This window comes from Gavialis gangeticus, unplaced genomic scaffold (assembly GCF_001723915.1).
Source record: "Gavialis gangeticus isolate Ggan-Ray unplaced genomic scaffold, GavGan_comp1, whole genome shotgun sequence".
NCBI lineage: Eukaryota > Metazoa > Chordata > Crocodylia > Gavialidae > Gavialis > Gavialis gangeticus.
Window position 1 is genome coordinate 8,530,396 of NW_017728991.1, and position 16,287 is coordinate 8,546,682.

The following is a 16,287-nucleotide window of genomic DNA, read 5'->3' on the forward strand; positions in this document are numbered from 1 at the left end:
AACCCCCCCCCCCCCCCATGCTATTGTTTTCTTATTGGGACTAGGTGCAGCGCATTGTCTTTTTGTTCCTAAGAACATGGAATGAGGCAGCATTTGTATTTGGTGTCTAGGGGGAGCTACAGGTTCATAGATGAGCTGCTGCAATCGGCAGAGGAATTTTGAGACTCCGGGAGCTCAAGGAAGTCTTTGTTTCGAGATTTCCAAGTGGGTGGAGCACTGGGGAGTTTCAGGGCAGAGCTAGAATGTGCAGAGGCATCCAAAAAAAGTCACCATCATGCTGGTTTTTAGCAGTTGCACTCTTTCACCCAGTTTCCCTTGCTAGAATGCCAGCTTCAGATTTCAGGGCACAGAATCTCACCAGCTATTTTCCTGCCAGGCATGTACGCTGCAGCTGCAAGGTCAAGCCACGGAAGCTAGAGATTACGAGGCAAATCCTCAGCTAGGGCAAGCTGTCCTAGCATTGTTGGTGCTCATATCAACAACATCAATGAGCCATGACAATACATATTCTAAAGAGCTGCCCCAGACATCTATTAGGTCAGTGTGCCTGTTTGATGGATTGCTCCCCAGACACAAACCTAGACTAGTAAATCCACTGTTACTAAGGTTAGGATGCTCGCCACACTTCTCTGGGGAGGCTGTTCTAACACCAGCCTCAAGCAGCAGTTTGAGACCCCACTGTTCACATACTTTAAATGAAGTGGTCTAACACCGGAGACATATTTTCTAGATGGTTGGGAGCAGTTCCTGTTAAGATCAGATGGGATAGCAAGGTTTAAAATTTCCAGTGCTGTTCTAAAAGAACAGCCTGGGCACTTAGTACTAGATATACTGGGTAAACATCCACAGGAAAAACGATTGGACGTAGATTGGTTTCTCCTCTTTAGTTAGCACCATTTCTCAAAAGGACTTTCAAGAACAGTGCGCCAGCTACTTACCTGTTTGCTTTCAAGTTTTTCAGCCGGGCTTCCAAGTCATTGAGTAGGTTTATTTTTTTGCAGCACTGAGAGCAGTAGACATCCAGTAACTCACTGTTATAAATGTGCCTCATTTTCCTTGGTGTTTGGCCAGCACTGTGTATACAAAAGGAGACAGGGTAGCCGATAACATGATTCAAGTTTCACTTTCCTCTCACCAGAACACCACATACGCAGTCATACATAGCAAATGCGCGGAGAATGCAACACCATTTCTATTGTAGCTTTATCCATCAGGGCTAGTTGCAGAAGACACTTAAAAGGAGGTGGTCAGACATCCCGGGGCTACAATAGCTGTATTTGTCTGAGCTCCCAGGACAAACCCACTCATCTTTACGGAGTATGACTTTCAATAAGCCAATATTAAGCATATGCAAAATTGGAGCACTATAAAAAGGAGGTGACCAGTCACCTCTGAGCTCTCTACAGGGATAGCATGGTGCTAATCTGATTCCAGCTTTAAAAAAAAAAAAAAAAAAAAAAAAAAAAAATCAGGCAGTTTCCAATAGTGACTCCAGCTGCAAAATCTATAAATTAGAATATATAAAGCTATGAAGGCTTTAGTGGAACCCAATGCCATAGATGCCAGAAGCAACATCTCTGCTGTGGCTTTTGGTGGGAAGAAGGCAGGGTAGATATGCAACTTTACTAACTAAATGAGATTTTCTATAATTATGGGTTCATGAAAGCTTGCGTTCCAAGTTCACTTCATCAGATGCAGTCTTCCTTCACTGGGAAAACCTCTGCCAATAGGTTTGGGGGCAGAAATTAATTTTTATTTTAAGACAACCAATCATCATGTAGGGCACACCAAGCAGTTCCAAGATGGGCCCCTGCAGAGGAAAATGAAGATATAATAAATAAATAAAAATTAAGCAGCAACCTGGAAGACACAGATGAGCCTAAGTCAGAATAGGCATTGGTTCTGGTCTCATCATCAGGACACGGGCTGCTGGGAGTAAAGTCCACATCATCTCCCTCCCCATAGTCTTCAAACTGTTCCTCATTGCTGATCAGGGAGGCAGTGGAGTAGGTGGAGAGGTCAGAAGCTGCAGAAGGGTTGTGAGGACTTGACCTGGAACAAGACATCAGAAGAGGTCATCTTTCTTGGTCCTCTAACATGAAGTTTCTCAACCTTTTCAGGAAGTCACAAACTTCCATTTGCTATCACAGTAAAAAAACACCCCATGAATGAGAGAATCGTGTACTTGTATGCGTTTGAAAGGATGCCGGAGAACACTGACATCATCTTTGCTCTAGCTTATAATATTTTTAATGCCACCTGCCTGCCATGATTTTTTTTTCTGACCACTCTCTCTTGCTTACTGGTTGAAAAAGGTCTAAAGGATCAGAAAACACTTTAAGAAAATTGGGCTAACAAGAAACCAGGTTTGCAAAGAGGAGGAGGAATAGATCCGACAGCGAGAGGGATTACACAATGTACCCAAGGTCCTAGCAAGTCAGCAACAGTCAGGAATGAAACTGGAGTCTCCCAACTCCATCTCCCAGGGTTTGTCCACATGGGCAAGTCAGCACACACTATGCTCAGGTGTGAATTTACTGAGCATCAGCTGTTCCATGTTGTCCTCTCTGCACGAGCACTCTTTGCATGCACTAGGTTACTCCACAGTGTGTACTGAGAGGCCACGTGGAGTTAACAGGGAGTAAGCATAATGCTTCTGGGGGTGGAAGAGGAGGGTGGGGGGGAAGGCAGGGAAATTGTTTCACTTTAAAAGAACACCTTCTTTCCAATCAGGCTCTGGTTTAAACTAGAATGCCAGCTTTGCTTCCCCAGGAGTGCAAATGCTTAGACACGGCACAAGTTTCCACTAAAGGACAGAAAACATTTCGGGTCAAAAGCTTTAGAATTCAATTCCCTGAAGGAAAGCTCGCAGCAGCTTGCTCCTTTTGGCTGCTTGGGAATCCAGGAGGCTGAAATGGCATGGCGGAAACCCTGCGCCTGAAGTGGACAGCTCAAAGAAGCTAGGCTCCCACAGCCCGCTTGGCTGCCTAAGGGAAGCTGCTCCAGATGAGGATTCTCTACAGTCTGTAGAAGTGACGTTGGTGGTGGATTCAGCTTAACACGGACGCAGCAGGTGCTGAAGAGGGAGAAGGTGGAAGGAGCTGGTGGTGCACATCTCAAACACACCCTGGCACAATGTCCCATTCCCTCCATTAGCGCTGGTCCCCCTAGATGACAACCTAGTCTCACGTGGCAGGGGAGCTAGAGCTCCAAGTCTCCTGGTGCCCGCCCCAAGCAGGTGTCAGTGAGATGCCACATGACAGTGTTTGCTTTTTAAAAAAAAACAAATAAAAAAGCAAAACAGCAAATCACACATGCAACTACATTAAATAAATATTACAGTGGTAAAACATAAGACTTCACATGAAGAAAGGCCAGAATTACAGCAGTGTGTGTAAGGAAATTCAGAAGGGACGGTAGTTAGCAACACAAATCTCCTCTATCCAGCCCAACACCTGCATGTTTTTAGCTAGATGAGACAACAGCTTTAAAAGGCACCCCCTACTTGCTTTGTGGTGGATTCACACTTGAATCATGATACAAATGGTCTCGGGGAAGGGGGGGATAGACCAGGTATGGCCAGGGAGGAGGAATAAAACCACCCATTTTCATGGCTAATGCACTGAGATCATTGTAGAGGGCTATACCAGGACTGTCGTTACAATATGCAACTCAATCCCAGCTGGAGGTGCCAGGCACGTGTGCGAACCCTATTAGAGATGGGAGAATAAATCCAGAAAGAGAGGAGAGCTGGAATTTTCAAAGCCATTTAAGGGAGATATAGATGGCCAAATGTCATTAAATTTTAAATGGGTATTAGGAGCTTAGTCTGAGATTGTTCAGATGTCTGAGTGATTTTAGTCTGGTCTGAAACAAGAACGATCAGTTGATGTGGGATGTGTGCCCTGGCGGGGTGGGAAAGAAGTCTCCGACAGGTGAACTGCCACTCACTTGTCTCCAGGCAGGAACAGGCCTCCGAGCACGCCGTCCTTCTCTTCACTTCTGCACACGTCAGATGCTTCCGAGCTCTGGGCACTCTCAATGGCACTGTCCATGTCAGACTCATGGTGAATCTCCTGCTGTGCCAGCGTCATCGTGTCTTCATCAGGAAAGAGCTCTGCCTCACTGTATGCACTTTCACTGTCCAAATAGGCACAGTTGTGAAGTTCACTATCCTGTCAATGGAAGGAAGAGAGAGGGAGGGTGTCAGGAGGCATTCACATTAGGTGCAGTAAACGGTAAGGGCAGCTATATTGCTATTGCAAGGATGCATTTGGGATTCTGGTACTTCCAACTCGGGTAAGTGTCAGAGTGAAGGGCTTTTCTCTCTCTTCTTTCTAGGTCAGATCCTGCAACCCCTCGGTGCACAGAGTGTCCCAGGTGGCACAAATATTACAGCTCTCTAACCAGCAAACAGCCAACTTCAGTAATCCTCGTTACTCAACACACCTGTGACAGTGTGAACCAGGGCAGAAATTAATACAGTTCACAACAGAGCTCGTTCGTCGCAGTCTCTACTCTCTTTAATCTAAAGTATTCCTTTTCCCACAATGTTCCTAAATTAGTTTCTGTAAAGGGCAAGTTCTCAGTGATGTTATGTAGTAAAGTAACCTCTTACACAGAAGTAACCAGGAATACTTGGTGCACCATTTGCTTAATTATTAAAAGAAAAAAGAATTTAGACTGGAAAAAATAAAAGTTGGCACAAGGAATTAAAAAACCTGATAAGCTGCAGTGACAAATGCATAAAAGAAGGGGGGGAAAAACCCAAAGACATCTGTTCCTGCTTTTGGGAAGCTTATGGCACCATTAAGTATTAGACTAAAATATGACACCCTTTTCTTTACTGCAAAAACATTTTGCTGTTGACACTTGCTTCTTCATGGCTTTTTACAATAGCCACCCTAAGCTGTATTTTTATTCTACTTCCTTGTTCTCTTGTCCTTGCGAGACGAAATTATTTAAAATTGAAAAAAAAAAAAAAAAAAAGCCCGAAATCCTTTTTTTTTTTCCTTCCTTGTTTTTTTGTCCTTGCGGGACAAAATTTTTTAAAATTAAAAAAAAAAAAAAAGCCCGACATCCTGTTCTTTTGTCCTTTGTTCCAACACGTGGCAACAAACATTTCCAACACTTCATTGTAGCACAATTCATGCTGGCTCACAAGTACACGGCCAGTCTCTCAAACAGCACGGCTAAGGCCTCTACTGCATAGGCATCATACACATACTTAGCTTGAAGCCCCACGAGTTCTCGGTTAGGCCCACCCATGGCAGGTAAAATGAAGTGCGTGTTTAAGGTTTCATAGTTCAGGACCATGAAGTTATTCATTGCAGCCGATGACCAAGCAATTCACTGGAATAACTTTGCATTTGAGCCACGTGCTTCTCCTCTCAATAATCACGACAAGGCATTAACCATGCTGCACTGCAAACTTGCACCTGTATGCATTCCCCCTCTGCTGGGTTTACTCCAGCCACCCCCAACCAGTGCCTCAGAGGCAACACACGACCTGCAAAATCTACCAACACTGCTCACGGCATGTTACTTGCTCAGTAGGTATTGTTGCCCATGGGCCAATGACAACTGAGGGCACCAGATCTGAAAATCATTGCCCGGGTCTTGTCCAGCACACAGTAGTGTTAGCACTGGAGTTTGCACACAGACTGTTGCAGATACCCTGCTGTATACTGGAACAAAAGAATCAGCTGAGCCCAGAGGAATATCCTCCACTTTTAAAATGAAAATACACATGCTAAAGATCTGCCCCAGACACCCAGATGAAGTTGCAGGGGAGTGGGGATGTTTTATGCTGGACAAGAGGTTTGTGCAACACCCTTGTCAACTTCTCAGCTGATGCAGAAGGGAAGTACCCTTATCAGAGAAAAGTTACAGCTTCTTGAAACAGCCATTAGGAACAAGTGCTACTAGGAATTTAGGTCTTATCTAGCCTGTTTTTACTGGTAGGCTGACATCTGAGAAACTAGAAGGATTACAGAGTCACAGACCCCACGCAAATCTGAGCGTATGAAAGGGGAAACTGGTTTTATTCAGACTTTCAGAACTTGTACGAAAGGCCTACTTAACTCAAATACCCACAGACAGCCGATAGGAAAGCTCTCCACCCCTAATCAAACCCCTCAACTTATTAAGGACTGCATTCCTCCAGGTCCAAAAAAATGGGGAAAATGGGACCAGTTATTTTACATTCTAGACACTTTAAAGAGAAAGTAGATTGCAGGTATGGACAGACGAAACTATACTCATTTAAAATGGGTTGTCATATAGGGGACACTTATATGCATCAAATATACTTGTAATAAGTGAAGCTAAACCATTCAGCAACTGTTTTAATCAAGGATAAATGGATTTTACCCCAATTCAGCTTCCAATTCCTGTGGGATAGAACAGATATACGAAATGGTTGCAGGAGATCAGCAGATGTGTGCTCACAACTGATAGAAATTCCCCATTTCTAATCCATCATACTTGTTTCACTTGTCCATGCCCTGGCACTTTCAAAAGAGACCTACAGGATATAGGTACCTTCATACCATTAAAATTCAAAGGAAACTGGACACCTCATTCCCTTTGAAAAATCCCAGCTCTGATGAATGGAATAGCTACCGTGCCCAGCATTATCCACATGTGAAGTTTTTGCAGGATGAGGGTCCAACTTTCCTTTCCAAAAATAAAAAGCTGTGTACTGCTCTCACGCAGAAGAATCCCACCACCAACAGTTATACTGCATGGTGCCCAGGGAACCCTGCTCTTACGTGCTCTGTAGCTGCCCTTCGTATCAGTATGCTGAGAAACGCTGTTTCTACCCACAGCTCCACAGCAGACACTCTTCTCAAAAGACAAATCCCATATGCAAATCACTGCAGAGCAGCAACATCACAGCACTTTGGACTCGTTTGTTGCTAGGAAGTAGCTTTGCTCCTTTAACACATACTCACCATGCTCTGATATTAAATAGGAATTACACAGCTATGTTAAGGACCAGTATATTTAAAGAGCATTCTAATGCAGATTCCCCTCCACAGCTCCTATTTTGTTGTGAGTCATATGTAAAGTTAAAAGACTTTCATGTCGGCATGATGTTTTCTGAGTGCATAAGAGATTCTGAAAAGTGGGATGAGGGAGCTCTTGGGTCTGCACCTCACTGCACTGGAAACAACAGTGTGGCTTGGGTTGGGACACAGAGATGGGCTCAATTCCTGGTCCAGCTTGGATCTACCCAGCCAGGGCTTGATTTACCCTGAAAATTCCCTTTGTGCCGCTGGGGTGGGGTAAAGCACCTGGCCCTGAGTTCTTGCATCTCGGGAGGGTTTAATGCGATTAAGTACTGGCTGCTGGTACAGAAATATCTAGAGCTGTTAAAATTTTCTGGTCCAAAAGAAAAAAAGTGGCACGAAATGATTCAGCCAAGCTGTTAAAATGGAAATGAACAGATCAACGGAGGGAGTGGGGACTCAACCCCCACACATCCAGGCCTCCAATTAGCCCGTCATTTCTGGAGATCTTGCTGAAAATTTTGCTTAAGCAAGTCTTTATAGCAGATAAATCTCCCTGGGATTAAAACGTTAATACGAGAAATTAAAAGGTCAATAAGTGCAAGACAGACACACAGGCCGATCTCTGTAGGTAGCAACCTACATTTGTTTTTCTAAAAATAGCAACCCAGGCTCTTTGAAAGAGGTCTATTAATGAGGAAATGTGCATCCACCTCTCCAGAGCCCTAGCTGCTCATTTTCCTTCCTGATGCTCCCTCTTCCCCACTCCTTTTTTTTTGGCAAGCTAACATAGCCACATTTTTAATTGGTTTTACGACCTCTATTTTTAGCTTGCAGCAAAGCATGCACTGTACCTGCCTGTTCTGCTTAGCACCACGTAGTATTGTTTTCAGTTGTAATTATTCCTCTACTCGCCCCCTCTGAGCCAGAGCTTGGAGAAACAAACTGCCCCCGGTAGATAGCTTACAGCAAAGGTGCCGACAACTACCTTTGAAACCCGCTTTACACACGTGTGGTCAGAGAGAAGCAGCTAGCACGGGGTGGGCAATTATTTTGGGCAGAAGGCCGTTTACCGAGTTTCGGCAAGCCATCGAGGACCATCTGACAGGCAGCCCAGGGCAGATTGATTAATTTTCTAAATTTTTTAGGGGCCCCGTGGGCCGGATAGAATAGCCTGGCAGGCCGCATTTTGCCCATTTTGTGGAGCTAGCATCTTAGTCTGGAGACAGGCAGCAAGCAGAGTAGGTGGACATCTTAAGAGATTAACTCATTCAGAAAGGCATAAGCTTTCACAGCAAACAGCCTACTTGGATGCTATCGCCTATGAAAGCTTATGCCTTTTTGACCAGGTTCATTTCTAAAGTGCCCTCCTGCCTTCTGCTTTACACCCTGTTGAAAATCTTGGTTGTAAGACTCCTGTTAGCAGCTGCTTCCAGGCCCAGACTGTGCTGCTTCATCTGATAAATGCTGCTGCCCACAAGGAGCTCAGCACAGGTTGCGCTGCTCAGCTGGCCAAACGCAAGATGCACGCCAGCGCCAACGCTAACCTCAACGTTGGCTTTTCTCCCTGATGGGCTCTGCACAACACTAGTTCTCCCAACTCAGAGGAAAACAGGAGCTGGGAACACCAAATCCTTTTTACCCAAGACCTTGGGCAAGGGTAATTGAGGCAGAAGGAGCTAACACTTGGCAATTGTCACTACGGAAGACTGTTTGGGGGCCAGAAGCAGTCAAGAGAGATGGGTGGAGGGCAGATGAACACAGCTAGGAGGGATAAACTCACTCCCCCACAACCCAGCTGTGTGTATGCGGGTGCAGATATACGCAGCCATACACCAGCTGCCTAGCAGCAGTCTCCCAGGCCCATCTTCCTTAGAAATGCAACCCTGTCAGGGGCAACTGGGTCCCCAGCACTTTCAGTTTTGCTTTGTTCATGGCATGTTGGAGATGCAGTTAAAAGGCGGAGCCGCGGTAATGGCGTTCGCCACGCTAGAGAGATGCAAGATACTCGGGATCTAGGCGAGAGCCACGTGTAGCGCTGCAGGCTGCATGCTTTCTGTGTGGTAATCGTGGATATCACAGAAAGCAACTTTTGCCTTGAAATGAGACTGGAGACAACGCTCAGAGAGCAACACCAGAAGGCAAGCTGTTCCCGTGGCCAAGCGCCAAGTGCCATTGATTGAAGAATCACTGGTAGGGAATGTGTTCTTTCCCACTTATCTTTTCTTTGATATGCACATAGCTAAGGCACACCACTGAGAAACTTGCTTGCACAAGGTTACAGATTTTCATGGAGTAAGTCGCAGGAAAATTTCCTTGATATGGCCTGAATAACAAGAGCACACACACAAAGAAAAAGCCTTTGAAATAGGCAGGTTAGAAACCACTACTGGGGATTAAAGCAGCAACGTAGCGTTACTAAGCAATACCCACCTGTGCAATTGTCCTAACTCATTAAAAGCTACAGAAATACTGAAATCTTCAAGCAATTTCAGTAATCAGAATTCCTTGCAATGCTGATCCTTCCGCACCGACACCTACCACAAGCAGCTTAGAAATGTACTTCTCTATAGATACGAGACTTACTCTCTCTCATTTTTTTTTTTTGTGAGAGCTTAAATCCTTCACAATTTCTTTCAGCATAGCTTAGAAATAAAATGTTACTTGCACAAAAGCAGGGACCAATTAGAACAGATGCTACTCAGCTTTTCTTTTAGAAGAGAAGTTTGAGCCCTGAGTAGGGTTGAAGATGTAGGGAACGCATCAACCTTGAGCCACTTATTTAAAAAAAAAAAAAATCATGCTTACACCGACACTAGCAATTGAAGAAGTCAGTCTTCAATCTGAATTGTTAGGTACCCGAAGGCTTACTACATTTTTCTGTTTTATTTACTATAATCAAAAGTTTGAAGCTGGCCAACTAATTATTTTGGAAGGTTCTTATGGAAGAAAGAGCAGACTCACCTGGCAGAGAACGCGTGTAAAACACTAATCACCTTGGGGCTAGAGTAAAGCAATAAGCACTTCGTACTTCAGTCAGGCACTCACAGTATCCCTAAGTGCTTCAACAAGGCAATGGGCCAGATCTTTGTGCAGCAAGGCTAAGGACAAACAATCAAAAAGCCCAAGGCTGAAGTGATTTAGTCTTTGCAGGTTAGTTTATGCTGCAGAGTTTGAACCGATAGGCAAACGACCATACATTCACTTTGATTCATACGCTGACTTTAGGATTTAACCCCCCTCCCTCCTAGCCCCAGACCCCAGTTTAACTTTAACCAGGTTAAATTTTAACCAGGAAGGGGTCTGGGACAGAAGTTTCATAAACTGGTTTGACCTAAAGCAGTTAAGTCTGATACTATATTCAGCCACGTACATCTTAAACTAGTTTTGGCCATTTTGAAACTGGCTTATGTGCACTGAACTTGTGCTCTGTTACAGGTTGAAACCAGTTTCTGATCACTTAAACTGGTTTATGTGACGCTTCTGTCCCTAACCCTCAGTGTTGAATACTCAGCAATGGTTTACTCTGTGCTAAGACCTGCTGTCCAGCCATTTCAAGATACTGCACAATAAAGTAATGAATGCCTTTCCTCAAGTAGTAGTTAAAAAGCTGAAGTCATACATGTATTTAATACAGAGACAGAAACTAAAGGCAAGACTAGGTACTGGCTTTTAGACTGTCAGGAGAACCAAAAGAGAAACCAGGGAATAGAGGAGCAGCTACTAGCACCTCTCTCTTTCATTGAGCCCCAAACAGCAGCAACCATTATGGGGTTTAAGGTTTGGGCGGACACAACCAAAGAGAGCTGCAGAAGGTTACTATACTGAAGTCGCCCACATTAGCAATAGTAAAGAGTAGTTGTGTTTGCCATCATGTATTTAGTTATCATTTGATTATTAACATTTACCTGGTAACCAAGAGACATGCCCATGTGCATACTGCATATCTTTAAGTAATACTGTGTGTTGCCTTAACTATTACCCACAAGCTCCCTGGCCTCCAGCCCTTCACCCCAAACATCTCGCTAGCAGTACAAAGTCTATCCTTGCAAAACCTCTGAGGAGCTAGGGAAGTACAAAACAAGCAGCAGTTCAGGCTGAAACCTGCAACCCTTGGACTAGCTCATCAGTTCAAGCTGAGATTTCCCAGCATGATTGACAACAGTCTTGATCAAATGGATCCCAGGCAGGATCCTAACAATTTAATTTGTTAAGCTGGGCACTTCCCTGATCAAGACTCTGCTCTGGCATCCAGTTCTGCAAGGTGGCTTCTCCTTCAGAACCAAACTCCTGCAAGTTTCAAGTTCCCACTTCCCTCCCAGTCTGCAGGCTGGGAAAGCCATCCCAATACTATGGGAGGGGGACAGGTGCTACATAGCGATGTGCTGGGTTTGGCAGCCTCAAATCTAAATGCTGCTTAGCATTACAAGCCTCCTAGAAGAAAAGGCTCTCTTGTCCCGGTTTAAAAAGGCTATTCAGTGTGAAGGCAAACATTCTCCCAACTACTTAGCATGGGGGAGGGCGCCAATAGGGAACTTCCCGCGGCTGTGTGTTTTGGGAAGCCAGGCACTTCCAGCAGCTCAGGCACTGAAACCACAACCCACATTTTAAAACAGCTATCAAGTCTCTACTAATTGTCAGGCGGGTACAAGGAGCTGGCAATTTACTCTGCAGTTGTCGGAATGAGGAGGGCAGACGTTCTAGGTCTAGAAAGACGAGCGCAGGCTGAAACCACCGAGCTGAGAGGTTAATAAATTAAATGGTCTTTTTGCACTATGCTTTGCTGGGAAGTTTCATAACTTCCTCTCAGTGGCATCTCACCCACGCAGCTGCAGTTGGTGGACAACTGCATGAAATAACAACAGGTAGGGGTGGTGGGAGCCTTAGTGGATTGTAATCTCTGTTTTAGCAAGGAAAGGGCAGGGGGGAGGAAGGGGGAGAGTGGAAGCAAGAAATGCCAGAGCCGTCTGTGGCAAAACTAATCTCTGAAAGAAAGCAAAGGAATCAGTACATGTAGAACTACTATTTTATTAAGCTATTCAAAGCAGCAGCTATTTTAAGGCTGCAAATTACAGTTTGTTCAGTGCATGGGCTGCATGTGACTTTTGTTGCTCAAGTCTAATACGTAAAGCTCAATTTTCGAAGAGCGTTTCAGAAAGGCAGCGCGCGCTCCGAGCAGGGGTTTCTAGAAGAGGTTGGTCCTCAGACTTGCACAGTGCTGCAAAGCATCTGGGAAGGCTGGAGAGGAGCTTTTTCACTGCACAGTCAAAGCATATGAACATCCTGAGGACAGGACTGAGAGTCCACATGTGCAGGATGCGGTTGCTGCTTCATACAGTGGTGCAATTCAGGGGCCACGTGCTCTGGCTGAAAGAACAAACTTCTCCTGGATCCCTCACATTGAACCACACGAGCGCAAGGCAAAGCCAGAGGTTTTGAAAAGCTGCTTTGTGCTCCTTTTAGGAAGTTTAAACTGACCCGCATTTTCCAGCGCTAAAGAAAATGCTCTGCAGACTGGAGCCAGTCCAGGAACGGCAGGAGACAGGGATGTTTGTGCTACACTACCTGTCACTTTGACTGGCAGGAATAGAAGTGCCAGACCTCTTGCTATACCAGACCCCATCTGAAGCATGCCTTTTCATCGCACATCGTCCAGCGGTGGGGTTCTTGACAGTAATGGACTTTCACAGAGAACTAATGGGAACTTCCAAGGGTCATCTTCTCCAAAGAGATTAAAAAGAAAAATCAGCCACCTTATGGTTATGTTACTGGCAGGATTCCCCATGCTCACTAAACTGCTATCATTCGAGTGGGACATAAGCATCAGTGCTCCAAGTCCAAGGCAAGGAGTGTCTCAGCCAGGGCTCTTGCATCTGGTGAAGGCCAGCATGCCAGTGTTAGCACTGGTGGGACTCCCCCACACCCCATGTTTCCATAGCACAGACAGGACCCAGCAAGTCAGCTGCAGAGCCCAGAAGAGAAACCCAACAGCCAATCTCCTCCTCCTCCTGACACCGAACAGCATGCCTTTCTTCTGAATCGCAAGACAATTTCCATTCTCATTTACATCTTTTTTGCTTGTTTAAAAAAGCTAAGCAGATACCGTGCTCACAAACTATCGGTATCAGAGATGACACCTTTTATTAAACCAAAGGAACTAGCAGGAAAGGAATGAAGAGAGGCCTAATTAGCAACGGAGATTTTAAATAGGCTGTGAAAAATCCATGACTGAGCAAAATGGGAGCTCAGAAAAAGCACAAACTTTCATAGGGGACAGCCTACTTTGTCCGATGCTACTCTGATGAAGACAACCACCCTGCCCTGCCTTCTGCCTCTCTTCAGGCTACCAAGACTGACTAGTCTCTCTAACTACCTCACTCTCCAGTGGATGTGGGTTAAACCACATTTTTAGCTGAAGTGCTTAAACTGGGAGGCAACTGGACACACCACAACTAAGAAGGAACTGAAGCTATTTATGATAAATGGTGCTCCATCTGCACAGTGCATGTTGGCGTGACATCCCTTTGTTTATGAAGCTTGGATAAAACTCAAGATATTCAGCATGCACATGGTACTTGCCTAAAACAGGATATAAGCATCCCAGAGTAAGCTTGACATAATTAACACTCATGAGAAAAGTCATCTCTCAGCTAATATCCAAGTCAACCTGAAATTATCTAACTTTTTGAAGTGAAATGTTGCCCCACAATGAAGCACAGGGGTGTATTTTTACCTATGTATTCAAACAAGCCAAGCACTCAAAGAAATGGCTTCTCAGCCCCGTTTCTTCATCGACATTAAGAACTTGCCACTTAGGACCCAGCTGAGCTCGTGCACACAAGGACTAAAGCACTTTTCCCTCTCCCTTTGAGAAGCCTCAAGGTCAGCAAACTGAGTACATGGTAATTTAGAGAGAAGTTGGCATCACAGTTGCCCACGGGTACACTGGATTCACTGATAAACTCCTGAAGCAGTCTTACTGCAGGGCCAGGCTGTCACAGGAAAGGAAAACGAAGGCCTGAAGCAGGCACCGCGTGCTTCTTTTTAGGCTGCAGGAAAGTGGCTGGATCACGTCCGGAGTGCATTTGTCATCAGGTGGGAAGACATTCATTCGCTGGATTGTCACCACCACCCTTTGACGTCACGTTGGGAAGACAGAGACAGAAACTGAGCAGTGCGCACCAAAAATAAAAAAGTACCTGATTGTGAAATAAGGGTTGCAAAAGTCCCGAGGTGGGAGCAAGTTCACATTTAAGAGCAAGAATGAATGGCATCAGTGTCCTGGGAAGGGAGCTTTCGCTTCATTGTTGCAGCTAACTGAAGGACCAAAGAGGTACTTGAGACCTGCGCTGCATGTGCAAGATGACAGTCAAGATTCACCCCTTCACCATTCTCTCACCCACTTGCTACATTCAGGTACAATTATATCCGAGTGGTGTGACTCAACATACCATTTGCTACTTCTCCCAGGCTAACATGACTGGTCTGACAAGCCACACAAGGAGGGAAGTTCTCCGGAGAGCAGCCCTGGGAGTTTCTGTATGCAGGTACTTTCCAAAAACAAATTCTAGCTTGGTTAGAGCGCGACTGCTGCCCTGGGAAAAGCAGGCTCCAGGGGAACCAGCTGGAACAGGAGGATGCGAGCTACTCCATAAAGTCCTTATTTACTTTGATTTCCGCTTCTTGAGGAAGGTGTGAATATGCCATTATTTGCATGCGGGAGTGGTTTTGCACATGAAGGAACACAACTACAGCAGAATTCTTGGGCTCCAAGAAGGATTAAATGCAACAATTATGCTACTAACAAGCCCCTCTGGGCATTTAGTCTATCCCTGATCCTCACATCTCATTTACATGCTTCAAGTTTCTGCTTGCAGAGGCACCTTTCCTGTAACACTGCAGTTTGTGTGAACAGCTGTAGGGGCTGCCTTGCTAAACAGCAGGCCAGGAAAGATTTGTTTCTCTTTTTAAAACCGTGAGTAGTATCATTGTTTTATGGGCAGATGATAAAAACAGACAAGAGTCCAAGCCATCACTTCCATACCACTCGCCTAAGGACAGGAGGGAGAGAGTTTTAAACACCCAAAGCCTAACACTGCAGAACACAACAAGCAGAAATAGGCAGACAAACATTTACATATAAGCTTGGCCTCGATATTACAAGCTGTTTGATCTATGTGGATGGACCACTGCACCCAGCAGAGCCTAAGAGGCATGCAAGGATTTACAGGATTTGCCCGCACGGACAGGCATACAGGAATGGAAACCACCCGTAAGGCTGTACCTACATTAGTTTCACCTACCAATGATCACTACAATACAGCAGCAAATACTGCAAATCTCAGCAGAGCAATTCTGGTCCAGCGTAAAGAACAGACCTACCATCTGCAGATGCTTCCTCAGCCTGACGAAGGGTGTGTGTGCCTGAAAGCTTGCCGAGAAGAATTTTTCCAGCTGTGCGAATTGGTCTAATAAAAGATACCGGATTTACCCGACTAAACGTGTCTGCCTAAGAACAGACCTATATTCAGTTAAGTGTGGGTAGACCTCTTCAAGATAATAAGGTTTGCAGTTGTGAAACTGCTTCATTGAACCATTAGGTTTGCCCAATGGTTGACACGCTGACTCTCAACCAGGATACCTCAGCACCCCTGGGTGCTCCGAGAGCCTTTTAAGGGTGCTGTGCAATGTTAGCACTGTTAGGTGTGCAAACCTGATTCACAAGACAAACCCAGAGATTTCAAATAGGAATCCATAGCACTAGAAACATGCTGACCTGCTTGGTCCTTCTGAGCCTTCTGTAGTCAAAAAACAAGTGAAAAATTAAGGAGCTGACATTTTCTGAGGGGTGCCTCAAGTCTAGAAAGTTTACGAACCACTAGGTTAACTGCAGAGGACTAGAAAACCTTCCCCCATGGAAGCACTCTTTTTCTGATAGCGCATGGCTGCCATCACCTGATGCACTGCAGCCCTCTCTTTCAGATTTAAAATATATTCATGGCTTTACACTTATTATTATGTATGGTACTAAGAAGCCCCAATTAGGTCTCCATATCAGAAGAAAGCGTAAGGAGCTTGCAATCTGTACTAGTTGCCTCTTCTCTCCTACCCTGATGCCATTCTGGACAAACTGCAACTCTGAGATGAACTCTGGCAAGGTGGAGGGTATGGGGACTGGATATTTTAGATGCCTGCTTAGCAAATGCACACTTTTCCTATTCTAGATGGATTAGGAGACTCTGCAATCACCAGAGGGGTGGGGGGGGGGGGGGGG

General features: G+C 45.2%; 1 protein-coding gene across 2 annotated transcripts in view; it reads right to left on the reverse strand.

Moving 5' to 3' along the window:
• Window positions 1-16,287, reverse strand: part of RAB11FIP4 (RAB11 family interacting protein 4) — a 219,392-nt gene that overhangs the window by 17,031 nt on the left and 186,074 nt on the right. For both annotated transcript variants that reach the window (XM_019517044.1, XM_019517051.1), the window contains 3 exons: window positions 3,952-4,175; window positions 1,861-2,052; window positions 939-1,073 (listed from right to left, as the gene is read on the reverse strand). In XM_019517044.1, coding sequence (XP_019372589.1) covers window positions 939-1,073; window positions 1,861-2,052; window positions 3,952-4,175 — 551 coding nt within the window. The remainder of the gene's footprint in view (window positions 1-938; window positions 1,074-1,860; window positions 2,053-3,951; window positions 4,176-16,287) is intronic.